At 44.4% G+C, this 12,501-nt stretch overlaps 1 protein-coding gene across 7 annotated transcripts in view; it reads right to left on the bottom strand.

The window, feature by feature from the left end:
* The window catches only part of ADAT1 (adenosine deaminase tRNA specific 1), an 87,968-nt gene extending 75,843 nt beyond the window's left edge, over positions 1-12,125 (bottom strand). For 6 of the 7 annotated variants that reach the window (XM_077830782.1, XM_077830781.1, XM_077830786.1 and 3 more), the window contains exons 1-3: positions 11,994-12,125; positions 11,253-11,444; positions 5,486-5,554 (exon numbers count right to left, since the gene is read on the bottom strand). In XM_077830782.1, coding sequence (XP_077686908.1) covers positions 5,486-5,554; positions 11,253-11,421 — 238 coding nt within the window. In that variant the 5' untranslated portion in view covers positions 11,422-11,444; positions 11,994-12,125. The remainder of the gene's footprint in view (positions 1-5,485; positions 5,555-11,252; positions 11,445-11,993) is intronic. The other variant, XM_077830785.1, reaches the window with a different exon arrangement.
* Between the last annotated feature and the right edge of the window lie 376 nt (positions 12,126-12,501).

The raw sequence follows: 12,501 nt of genomic DNA, 5'->3' as shown, positions 1-12,501 counted from the left end.
ATGGCGTCTGCAAGCCAAAAAAGCATGAAACGATTGTCTGACATAGCTTTCACGAAGGGAAGAGCAACTGACAACACACACCCAGAAACACCTGTAAGAATGTTTTTGCCCCATCATGCACTGGGAGCTTAACCCAGAATTCCAATGGGTGGCATGGACTGCGGGAACTGTGGCATAGCTACCCACAGTGCACCGCTCCGACATTCAATGCTAGCCTCGGTACTGTGGATGCACTCCACCGAATTCACACGCTTTAGTGGGGACACAGAAGACCGAATGTATAAAATTGCTTCTGAAAATTCAAATAGAATAATTTCAAAATAATTTCGTACTGTAGACGTACCCTAAGAAACACAGCATTCCAGACAAAAGCGAAGGATTTCTCAGAGCTAATGCTTCAGGATGGTTTTAAAAACAGCAGAGGCTGGTTGGATCATCTATTAGCAACCTAAATAGAAGGTAGAATGTTCCTCTATTAATGTTAGAGAAGGTAACATTCAGTGTCGATAGGTCTGATTATGAAAATTGGTGATGTTTTGAAATCTGATAATGAGCCCTTGTTAATATACTAAAGGCTGCTAATAGATCTGGGATATATTTACTGAAGAGAACTGAAATATTTACTAAATTTGAATGTGTTTTGCCTGTTACAAGCAAAATTTCTTCTGATAAATTGGTGCAGGAGGAACTGTGTGTGTCTGATTCAGAGGATGATGACTCCTGTCGACAAAAATTCGATCACAAAGGTTTAGCCAAAGGTTTTAGATACGTGGCCCCGGCCCACCATAGGCACTGACTCCACAGCTGTTTGGGACTTAGGACTTTGGCACTTAGGACTTTCCAGGAGGGAGGAGCAGGGATGTGGTACGCTCAGGGGAAGAGGCGGGAAAGAGGTGGGGCCAGACCGGGGATTTGGGGAAGGATGATTTAATTGGGGATGGGTCCTGCTTTTGAGCAGGGGGTTGGACTAGATGACCTCCTGAGGTCCCTTCCAACCCTGATATTCTATGATTCTATAAGGCATTGGAATAGGGCCAGGGAGGGGGAAGAGTTGGGGCACAGCCTTATGGACTAGACGAGCAGTCTGAGGTATAAAGTTCAGCATGTAGGATCCTTTGCTGTGAGTGGTTGGGAAGAATGTTTGTTAAAAGTGGCAACGTATTTTGTATGAATAGTTACTTTTAAAAGTTCCTGCTAGTACAGCTATGTTGATAGACATCAGTGTTACTGACCACCTAAGGAATAGTTACAGGTGTTTATATTTTATTAAAATCCCTCTTCAAACTTTTAAAGTTAATACATTGACTTTTAATAGCATACTATATTACTCTTCATTTTTGTCATTTTTGACTACACTTTTGTATCCTCGTACGAAAAGGTTTCAGTTATGCAGCCCTCGGGCCAATGTACTAGTCCTCATGTGGCTCTCGTGGTGATTTGAGTTTGAGATCCCCGCTTTAGACCATCAGAAAGCCTCCACCCATTTCTAGGAACAGAAAACTGATGGAAATATTAATGTACAGAAATAAATTTTGAGTTACTACAAATGTTACAGTGAAATATCTATAGCTGAGTATAATTAATTTCCTGCTTCAGAATAAATTCTTTAAAAGATTTTAACCATGTATTAGGAACATGGAAATTTCCATAGTGGACCAGACACCAAAATCTATCTAGTCCAGTATTCTCTCTTTCTGTGACCAGAACGAGCTGTTTCAAATGAAGGTGTAAGAGCCCTGCAGTAGACAAATATGGGTAATCTCTCCCCCACATAGATCTCATCCTGGTCTTTACCAGTTAGAGATTGACTTAAAGCCTAAACCACAAGGCTGAATAATCCTTCCAAAATTAGGCATAATTAATTTTAGAATACAACCTCTGGATAGGTCTTGATATCCATATAGATGTCCAATCCCTTTTTAAACCTAAAGTTCTTGACTTCAAATGACTCCTTGCAGCACTGACTTCCACAGTGTAATTGCACGTTTGTGTGAAAGTGCTTCCTTTTATGAGTTATTAATTTTCCATCTTTTGATTTCATTGAATGTCCATTTGTTCTTATGTCCCCTCCTCTCTAAAGTCAACAATCCCAATCTTTTCAATCTCTCTTCATGTGACTTTTCCAGGGCCTTCATCATACTTTCTCTTCTCTGAAACCCCTCCCATTCTGAAATATTGCTTTTGAGATGGGAGTGGGGACACAGTACTGCACGGGTTGCATCACTGATTTATACAAAGAAATACTATTTTTGGTATTCTCCATGCCATTCCTCATGCATCCAAACCTTGTTTGCTTTTTTGATGCTGAGGTCTCTAAGCAGTCTACAGTGTTACCTCAGTACTCACCTAGTTTTGAGATAATTTAATATTAAACATGGCACCTAGTATAGAATCTTGAGGCCCCACTGTTAACCTTTTCCAATGACAAAAACTGACCATTTAGTCCTTTTTCCTTTCTGTCTCCTAGACCGTTTTTGATCCAAGACAATACTTTACCTCTCACGCCAAGACTACTTAGCTGCTTTAATAACCTCTAGTGAGGGACCATTTTGAAAGACTAAATAAATTAGGCAAAACATTTCTCTTTTATCCATTACTTTATTGACATGTTCAAGAAATTCTAAGAGATTAATTAGATGATTTTCCTCTGCAGATTCCATGCTGGTTAGACCCTATTGTATCATTATCTTCCAGGTGTTTTGTTGGTTGAATCAAAAATTTAAAAACAGAACTAATTTGCCAGGTATAGCTATAAAGTTAATTGGTCTATATTGCCCCAAATTACCCCCTAAAGCAGTGGTTCTCAACCGAGGGGGTCTGTGAGCCATTTCAGGGACCATGGGACCCCACAGCTAAAACCCTGAGCACTGGATGCCACCACCCCCGACCGCAGTGCCAGAGTGGGGAAGTCCCAGGAGCAGCTCCACATACGTCCCTCTTCCTACCCCCCCCCGCCCCCAATGCCCAACCCCCTGGCCAGGTCAGAGGCAGAAGTTGGAGTCAAGCAGTTACTGCTCTCGCTAGTGCCATGAAGCAGGTTCCCCCATCTGTTGCTGGTGCCTAAGTTGCTGCTGCTCCTCAGCTCATGCAGCTGGTAAGAGCCGCCCCACAGAGGGGGACCCCGCTCTGTGGCCAGCAGAACCCTTGGGGAGCAGTGACCACAGGGGAGCCCTCCTGGCACACAGCCCCTAACTACCCCACACCACACACAGCCCCTCGCTACCCCCTGCCTGCACACAGCGCTTAGCTACCCCCTCCCTGTACCCTGAGTGATTTTCAAACTTTTTGAGCTGAACCCCCACCACACACAACCCAGACAGGCTGGGTGGCCTGCTGAGGTGAGTCACGGGGTAGAGGTGGCACTGCCTTCCTGGACCCCACTGTGCAGAGCTTGCCCAAGCCCTGCCACCCCACCCAAATAGAAGTCAAACTATGCCTATGCCCAAGGGCCACCCCTGGCCCAGAGCCCCAAGTCCCCCACCTCCCTTGGTGGGCCCTGAAATTTTATAGCACGTTGGGGGGGGGCCTCGGAAAGAAAAAGGTTGAAAACCCCTGCCCTAGAGCATTTTCAAAAGGACTACAACATTTGCTACCCCCTAAGTCTCTTGAACAGTAGCTGTTTTTAGTGAAAGATTGCATATTTTTGTGAGCAATTCAGACACTTCATATTTGAGCTTCTTCAGAACTTGATGGACCATCTGGGCTGGTGACTTACTGCATTTAATATTATTGATTTGCTCTAGTATCTCTTCTCCTGTCATCAAGATCTGAGACTACCTCCTCTTTGTTACCAGGAAACAGCAGATGTGGGATATGAATCTCCTTTTTGATGGTGAAGACTGATGCAAAGAAATCAGTTAGCTTCTCAGAAATGTCCTTCTTGCCAATCACATATCTATGCAATGCACTTTAAAGCACATATCCTTGCTTTCTTTACATTTTAATGCAATCATATGCACTTTCATCACTGTATTGTATAATGACAGGTTTCAGAGTAACAGCCATGTTAGTCTGTATTCGCAAAAAGAAAAGGAGTACTTGTGGCACCTTAGAGACTAACCAATTTATTTGAGCATAAGCTTTCGTGAGCTACAGCTCACTTCATTGGATGAATGATGCATGTTGCAGCCGATAAAGTGAGCTGTAGCTCACGAAAGCTTATGCTCAAATAAATTGGTTAGTCTCTAAGGTGCCACAAGTATTCCTTTTCTTTGTACTGTATAATGCATTTGTCTAATCTCTTGCACTTAAGTTTAATAATTTAATAAAGTGCATTTAAAATAAAATATCACAAAATGCATATACATTCTAGCTGTCTTTTTGTCTTAGATGTACAGGGTTTTGAGATTGCTAATAGCACCAAAGAAACTTTCCCTATTCTCTTAATAGATTTGTCAGGCTACCAATGCTACCCAAAATTATTAAAGCAAAATTTAATTTTAACATCTAGTTGACTTTTCGCCAGTGGCATTCTTTGTACAAGTTTCATTGCACTCAACTTAGATAATGAAAAAACCTACTCAATTTCACTCATATGTCTGGTAAATTTCATCCTTTAGATCTTTAAAGACATCATATGGGTTGCAATCAATGCAATAAAAAAAAAAGTTAAAACATGGTTTTTATTTAAAATTAAAAGATAAATCATGAAACCATCCAGATTAATATTACATTGTGGTGGTGCTGACCCCAGAAACACATATCTATGCAATAAGTAATAATAAGTAATCCGAGACACAGCATTTAGTGCAAAGCAAAAAAACAAAAAAGGCTTTAAAATGTTTTTATGTGCAAAATGCACTACAGAGCACAGAAACAGCTTTGCCAACATGGGATCTGCCAGAGCTGCTCTCTTCTCTTGCTATATTCTACCTCTAGATTCTGGGGAAGACAAAGATCCTTGTATTGAAAGGCTCTTGGCCATGTCTCCTTCCCAGGTTACTTCCTGACATGAGTCTCTGTGGCCCCTCCACTCTCCAAGGAGGAGCAGCCAAGTGCAGTTTGGTCCTCCTCTCTTATAAATATGCATATTAAGGGAGGAGACAAGATGAATAACTTCTCACAGCAGCTCTCAGTTACTTATAGAGAAATCAGTGCAGTATGTAGCGGCTGATTATAGCTAAATAAGAGGGGTTTTCTCTCACTTTTCTGGAGTTTGGTTACTGTGGTGTTTTTCACAATAGGCTCTGAAGGAATCAGACTAGAAAACAAGATTTGCCTTTTTTGTTGTTTTTGTAAACGCCAGTACATTTGGGACCTACACTACCTGACAATGTCCATTTATACGGCTTTTGTCAGTTCCTCTTAAGGGCTGTGGATAGTGGGAGCGCAGTGCAGCAAACCTAGCCGGTAATGGTGTCTACCCAACCCTATAGGTTTGGGACTTTCTCTTGTACCGTTGTTGCCTTTCTGAGGCTGAGCTCATACCATTGACAAGTGACGAAGAGGCCAAGATAGGCTGCCTTGGTTTCTACACGATACTTACCAGTTTTCCTCATTCTTGCACGGCCAATGCATTTAGTTCCAGTCCCCATAGCAACAACTTCCTTAGTTACTGAAAAAGAAAATAAAGTTAGCTGAACCACTTCTAAAAGCATTACCCTAATTTGATCATTTTAAATCAGACAGCACCACAGGAGACAAGGTACAAGAGGAGGGATGAAGTAACACCTCTCTCTCACACACCCCCACTGGAGGGGAAGGCTATGTACCAGACTCACACAGAGGGGAGGAAAGTCAGGTACCAGGCACAGCACCAATGTCGGGGGAAAGACATGGCATGTGGCAAGGGAAGAGGGGAGCACTGACATGGGGTCCTATACACAGACAACACAAGATGACCAACTCAGGGACCCCCAAACAGGGAAGAGGACAGAAGGGGAATGCACCATACAATGCATAGCACAAAGGAGATGCTGATGAGGCAGTATGAAGCAATAGGGTTACCCTTACCCCCTTTTAAAGGAGACCTGCTCAGAAAAAAAATATTGGGTTAGTATCCTTTTTTAGATTCTTATTAAGAAAGTCAAAAAGTGTGAGTTTGGGTTTTTTTACATCTGAAATTCAGGTCTTGCCTATTTCACTGCATACTAATTGGTCAGTTTCACATCAGAACACATGGTAGAGAAGGTCTACATTTGCTAAGTGACTAGGGATTTTGGATGTCCAAAGAGACACTTTAAAAGGGTGGGTGCTCAGCACTGTCTGAAAAGAGGGAACCTCTAAGATGCATCAAGTTGTACACTCAAAAAATATTACCCACTTCTGAAAACTTAAACTGCAATTTTTCAACAGCTTAAATGATTGCTTCTTGGAACCGCTAACTCTGAAGTGCACAAAGGAGAGGAAATGTGTAGGAGCTGGTTTGGGAAGTAACTATAGAAATTATCTCCTGATCACTTTTGCTTCAGTATTATCATGGGAAGAATATCAAGAACTAGAAAGAGGGATTTAACTCACCTAAAAAGTCAGAAGTGAGGAAACTTAAGAAAACCTTTAGTCTCAGAATAACTAAATTAAATAACTGCAACAGTAAAGAAGACATGTGTGCCCCGAACAAAAAAGAAGCAGGAAACAAAAAATTAAGCCATCATGGCCAACTGGCAAGGTTCAAGAAGTTATGCAAATCAAAGCAAGCATCAATCAGAAAATGGAAATCCAGCCCAAGCAAAGCATAAACTACAGCATGTAATCACTTCTGTAACTTCCATTTTAATTAAGACAGAATTGAAAGAACACATAGCCAAAGACATAATTTAAGTATACCAGAAACAGGAAGCCCACAAAAAAATTGGTGGTTACACTGGATCACCAGATTAAGCAATTACAGATAACAAGGACATCACAGAAAAGGTAAATGTGGCACCATCAGAGACTGCGGTGTCAAGGGAGACACTGATAAATTAACCAGCAGCACATACATCCAGGAGTTCAGAAGGAGCTTAAGGATGAAGTGGATGAGCTACTACCAAAAATATGCACTCATTAAAAATCAATTACTATGCCAGGGGACTGGAAAGTAGCAAATGTCTTTCTGTCCAGCACTAAGAGTGATCCTAGGAATTATAAACCAGAAAGTTTTATTTTAGTACTATGTAAAGTGGCTAACTACAGAGACTTATGAAGCACCAAGATAGAGAGGATACTGTAGTAAGATAAGGCCCTGAAACATAAACCCTTATATCAGAGGCCTGGTATGAGGCCTAAGGCCCTGAACTAAAGTAATGGTCAAGACTTTACTAACATAAAGCAAAGTTAAGCTGTGAGCCAAGGCAGACCCTGCTCACAGAAGCTGGCAAGGAAAGGGCTGATGTTGCAAAAATACACATACCTAAAAGGTACTGGACACTAGAGATACCTGAACACTCCGATCCTTGCACATTCCACACATATAACAAGGAACAGGCTGACCCACCCTGAAGACAGGGGCAAAAGCGTAATATGATGAATAGAGTTGTTTTGTTCTAACCGACATGTACAAGGTGAGAAGCAGCACCTTACTATGTAGAGGGGTTACACCTCAATACGTAAGGAAAAATGTGTAACTTGTTTGTGCCTGTGTAGAAGAATGCATCCCTGGGGCACTGACTCTGTCCAGCCTAGGGGGCAGTTGAGTGTCCCGCCACTGACTGAGCTGTGTCCATTGTCAGGGAGCACATATGTACTAGCAGAACTGTAGACATCTGATCCGGGGAGCTAGAGACTGTTTCGTTTGACAATAAACCTGGCCGGGTGCCTTCATACCTTATCGGAGTCTGTGGTCATTGGGGGTTCTCTCAGGGTCTGCTGCGTCAGCTATCTGCACAGAGCCGGGGCAGCACACAGAGGAAACACAGGCACACAGCCGACTGTTATCAGCACTGGATAGAGCAGAGCACCACACTGGTGATGTCTGACAACAGATGATATAGGGACAAATAAGCACAGCTTCTGTAAAGGAAAACCGTCTCTTCAATCTTTGAGCGTGTCAAGAAAACAGAGGATACAGGAGAACACGTTGACGGGTCATTAATGAAAGTCCCAATAAATTATAAGTAACATGGGGAGAGCGATACATTTCTGTCATGGATCAAAAACTGTCTAAGACAGGAAACAAAGGAGAAATAAATAACCACTTCCCATGATTAAGTGGCTAACAGCAGGTACCCCAAGGATTCATATTAAGACTAGTTTTAAAATATATCTAACAATGATTTGGAGAAAGGGGAGAGTGGTGACCTGGCCACATCCACAATCCCAGCTGCCTAGTCACTATGTCTGACACCTTCCTTAAAGCCTCCTTCCTCCACCCTCTCCATGCAAAATATTGCTCTTTCAAATAGAGAAGATTGACAAAAAACTACCACAAAAATCTTTCTATCATCACCGACAGAGGTTTGTCATTTGCTCTCCTCCTCTAAACCTTCCACATGCAGCAGTGACCCCATTCATCCCCCTTCTGCCTCATGACCTCCTTCACCCCCTCATTCCTCTCTCACACTCCTCTTTAATCTCACTCACCTCTGACCCCTTCCCCTCACAACACGAGACTGCTGAAAGTGCCTTCCTTCAACCCCACCTGCCTCTCCAAATTTTGCCCACCCTATCTCCTCCTCCCCTTCACCACCAAACTTGAGAATATGCCACATGCAACCACTGTCTAGAGTTCCTCTTCTCCAGCTCCATCATGGACCCCCCTCCAGTCTGACTTCTATCCCCTGAGCTCCACTGAAACTGCTCTCCCCAAGATTTCTATTGCCTTTTCTTGGCCCAAACCCAGAGCCTGTAATTCTGTAACACTCCTTGAAATCTCATCATCTTGGCTTTTGTGGTTTTCCTCTCACAACTCTCCTACCTCTCAGATCACTCCGTCAGTTTCTTTCAATTGTTCCTCTTTTTCCACTCTCCGAACAGGTCCTGCAAAGCTCTGTTCTCAGTCCCCTCCTCGTCTCCATTTATAGAATAATGATGATGGGTGGGCAGACGGGGTTGGGCTATCATTTATTTTATCTATACTTAGCAAAAAAAATGCAGATGCAAAACTCCATAAATATGGTATGTATTTCACGGTGATCCTGTCCCCTCATCCTTTGTAGTCACTTGTCTTCTTAGACTGCACAGTCTGAGGCAGGAATCATCTCTTCATATGCATTGTTGTGCTGTGCACAACAAGGCCCGAATTTTGATTCGTAGCACCCTGAACACTATGTTCATTTCTAGTCACCTCTTCTCAGGAAAGATATAGCAAAACAGAAGAGTTCCAGAGAAAGGCAACAAGGATGACTAGAGTCCTGGAAAGACTTCTGTATAAGGAGAGATTGAAGAGACTTGGACTGTTTTATTCAGAGAGGGGATATGATAAATACATATAAAAACAATTAATTGTATAGAGAAAGTCAGCTGGGGACTGGTTTATGCTCTTTCATAATACAAGAACAAGGAACATTCACTGAAATTGAAGAGCAGTACATTTCATCATCATCAGTGATCCCTCAATTCAAGGATGATCTCTACCACCGATTTACATATTGGTCCCAAGATGACTCAGGAGTCCAATCCTGGAAACACAGATCTGCCCGTAGCAGGTGCAGATATTTCCTGGAGGGTCAGCTGCCTGTTGGGAGAAAGTTCTTTCTTCTTCCGTCCTTTACATTTAAAAACTGATAAAATACTCGTGCACATTGAACAACGGACATGTGGAACTCTCTGCCACAAGATGTCACCAAGGTCAAGGGCTTAGGAGGATTAAACATTAATATGAAAAATAAATAAATAAATAAATAAATAAATAATATCCACATTATATGGCAGTCTAATCTCTCATGCCTTAGGATGTAAATCAACCACTACCTTATGAGGGTTAGAATGTGGGACAGGAAGTGATGCTGGTCAGAATGGGGAAACACTGAAGAATGAGCTGAGACACTGTCTCACCCTGGTGAAGCTAGTAAATTTGGTGGGGTTGCTGGGAAAGAGCAACACTTAAGAGCCCTCTCCCTGAAGGCACACCATGTCCATTCATCAAAATGATGTGAGGCCTCAGGGTCCTGTTTGACTCCCCACTAACCCTGGATGACCAGTTAGCATCAGTATCTAAAAATGTCACTTTTCACCTCCAGCTCACTAGGTAACTCCTCCCAGATGAAGATCTGACCACAATGATGCATATATTTGTCACGTCCAAGCTAGATTACAGTAATTCACTGTGTCTGACACAGAGTGTAAGAATAATGCAAAGGCTCCAGCTGATACAACGTGCAGTTGTCCACCTCTTCCATGGTTTTGGTTGCCATGAGAACATGGCACTGTCCCTCCACTGGCTCCCAGTCCATTTCCAATGCCAGTTTTAAGACTGCTTTGAAGATTAGGACCAATTAATGACTCAAGACCAGTTACATTAGAGATCAAATTCCAAACTGTAAAATGCCAAGAGAGTTGGGCCAATGCAGACCACAAAGTCCAGAACAAAGCATGTGACAGCCGGGAATCAAAGAGATGTGGCTGTGGAACAAACTTCTAGAAAGCAGAAAACCGCAGCGTTCGAGCCCCTTCACAAGTATTGCAAAACCTTCCTCCAGAAAGAGCCCTTCCACCAAGACAAGAATGATACTCACAACACCAATCCCCCCCCCACCATACACACACACTCACAAAACACATTACAAACCACCGGCCCCTGCAGAGTTTTCAAAACCCAAAAAGGGAGAAGAGTAAGACACTCTGTAAAACCCACTAGGAACTTTTCTATTGCCAGTCTATTTTATATGGGAAGCGATCAGACAATACACTGATGTGTGGCACAACAAAGCTCTAGGAGCTAATAGACAGAAAGGAAGGGACATCTTCCTTTGTGCTGATTATGCCATTATTTTTCATTATGGGGTTTCTCAGACCTTCCTGTAAAGCAGCCGAAAATGGGCACTGTCAGAGACAGGATACTGGACTAGCAAGACCACTTATCTGATCAGGTCTCATAATAATTATGTACTCTATTTTTCCTGAGAGAAAATAATTTTGCTAGAGTCACACCCCTGTCCTTTCAAACAAGATCTGCAAAAGATCTCACTTTACTTCTCAGGGTCCTCCAATGGAAATCTCCACCAAACAGAAAAGAATATTTAACATTCCCTATGTTTCTAGGATAAAAGTAAGAAAATGAATTCAAACACTTTTTAGGCAAAAACCCCACAATTTTTTTTCCTTTACAGGTCACCTTTAATTAAGCTGAAAATCACATTACAGGCATTTACTGAGAAAAGAAGATTCATTCTCACCCTGCAGATTCCCAACATTAAGGCAAGCCTCTCTTTCAGGCGCAGACTCCACTTTAACCACAGCTGCCAGTAAAGTCCACTCCCGGTTAGGATCCGGCTTCCCCTGCTTAGGAAGCTTGGTGCTATAATGTGTGTAGCATAGACCAGCAACCTCATCAGCTGACCACATGGCTACAGCTGCCACATCAGCTTCTGAACAGAATTGGATACAGCATAAAAACGACCAGAAAAGCATCACCTTCCCTTCCCAGTCCACCACCACATATTACCCTTCCTTGTACCCCCATACAAACCCCCAGCCGCACTACTGCCATTAGTTCCCACCTATACTTCAGCAGAAAACAGCAGAACTGTATTTTCAGGTGGTATTTCAAACAAGCTAGTCCCTTAGATGTTTCCCAGAGCTGCCGGAGGCATGGAGAGGCGACAAAGGAGGAGCTGGCTACTAGATAAGGCACTGGACCAGAAGTCAGGAGACCCAGTTTCTATGCCCAGCTCCGGCCTGCCGCGCGCCGTTCAGTTCTCCGCTCTGTGCCGCCGCCGCCCTCCCCCTCCGTCTGCCAGGCAGGCTGCGAATGGTCGCTGCGCCCGTAGAGCGGCCGGCGCGAGGCGGGTCCGATCGCAGTTAGGCCCTCGCGCTGACGACACGAACACACGGCTTAAAAGAGCGAGGATTGGGAACGTGTCATTCAAATTCCCGCTTCTCCCCTAGGCTGCGCCTCTTCCCACCAGGTCGCTTACCCCTCCTCCGCGCCAGGAGACCGCCGGCGGCGGGGCCAGACAGGGAGCCCAGGAGTCCCAGCGCCGCGCCGCTCCGCGCCACTCGCCCAGACCTGCGCGGCTCCCAGCCTTACCCGGGACTGGGGTCGCGACTCCCGCGTCTTCCGGCTGCTCCGGAAGCAGATCCCAAGGCAAGCTTCGCCCGCGACCTATCGGGGTAATTCCGCAGCCACGCCCTTAGCCCAGGCCGCGCACGAGGACATTCGCGAGCCGGCGCTCTGGGGAGAGGTTGGAGAGGAGAGCGCATGCGCAAAAGGCCATGGCGCGTTGGACTGTCGGTCGCACCCGGGCACGCCGGGGCGTGTGGGGCTCTCGCCCAGGAGCTGCAGTTAGCAGCAGCCCCGGGCCGGCCCGACCTGCGCCTCTCAGCACCAGGCTTACCGTGGGGCCGGCCCAGGCTCCGAAGGGGCCCGTAACGCCCGCTTCCTCCCCGGTTACCACAGCGCCCAGCCTGCAGCCCCCCAGAAAG

Source organism: Eretmochelys imbricata, chromosome 12 (genome assembly GCF_965152235.1).
Source record: "Eretmochelys imbricata isolate rEreImb1 chromosome 12, rEreImb1.hap1, whole genome shotgun sequence".
Classification (NCBI taxonomy): Eukaryota; Metazoa; Chordata; order Testudines; family Cheloniidae; genus Eretmochelys; species Eretmochelys imbricata.
Note: the sequence above shows the minus strand (reverse complement) of the source record. Positions and strands in the feature narration are given on the sequence as shown.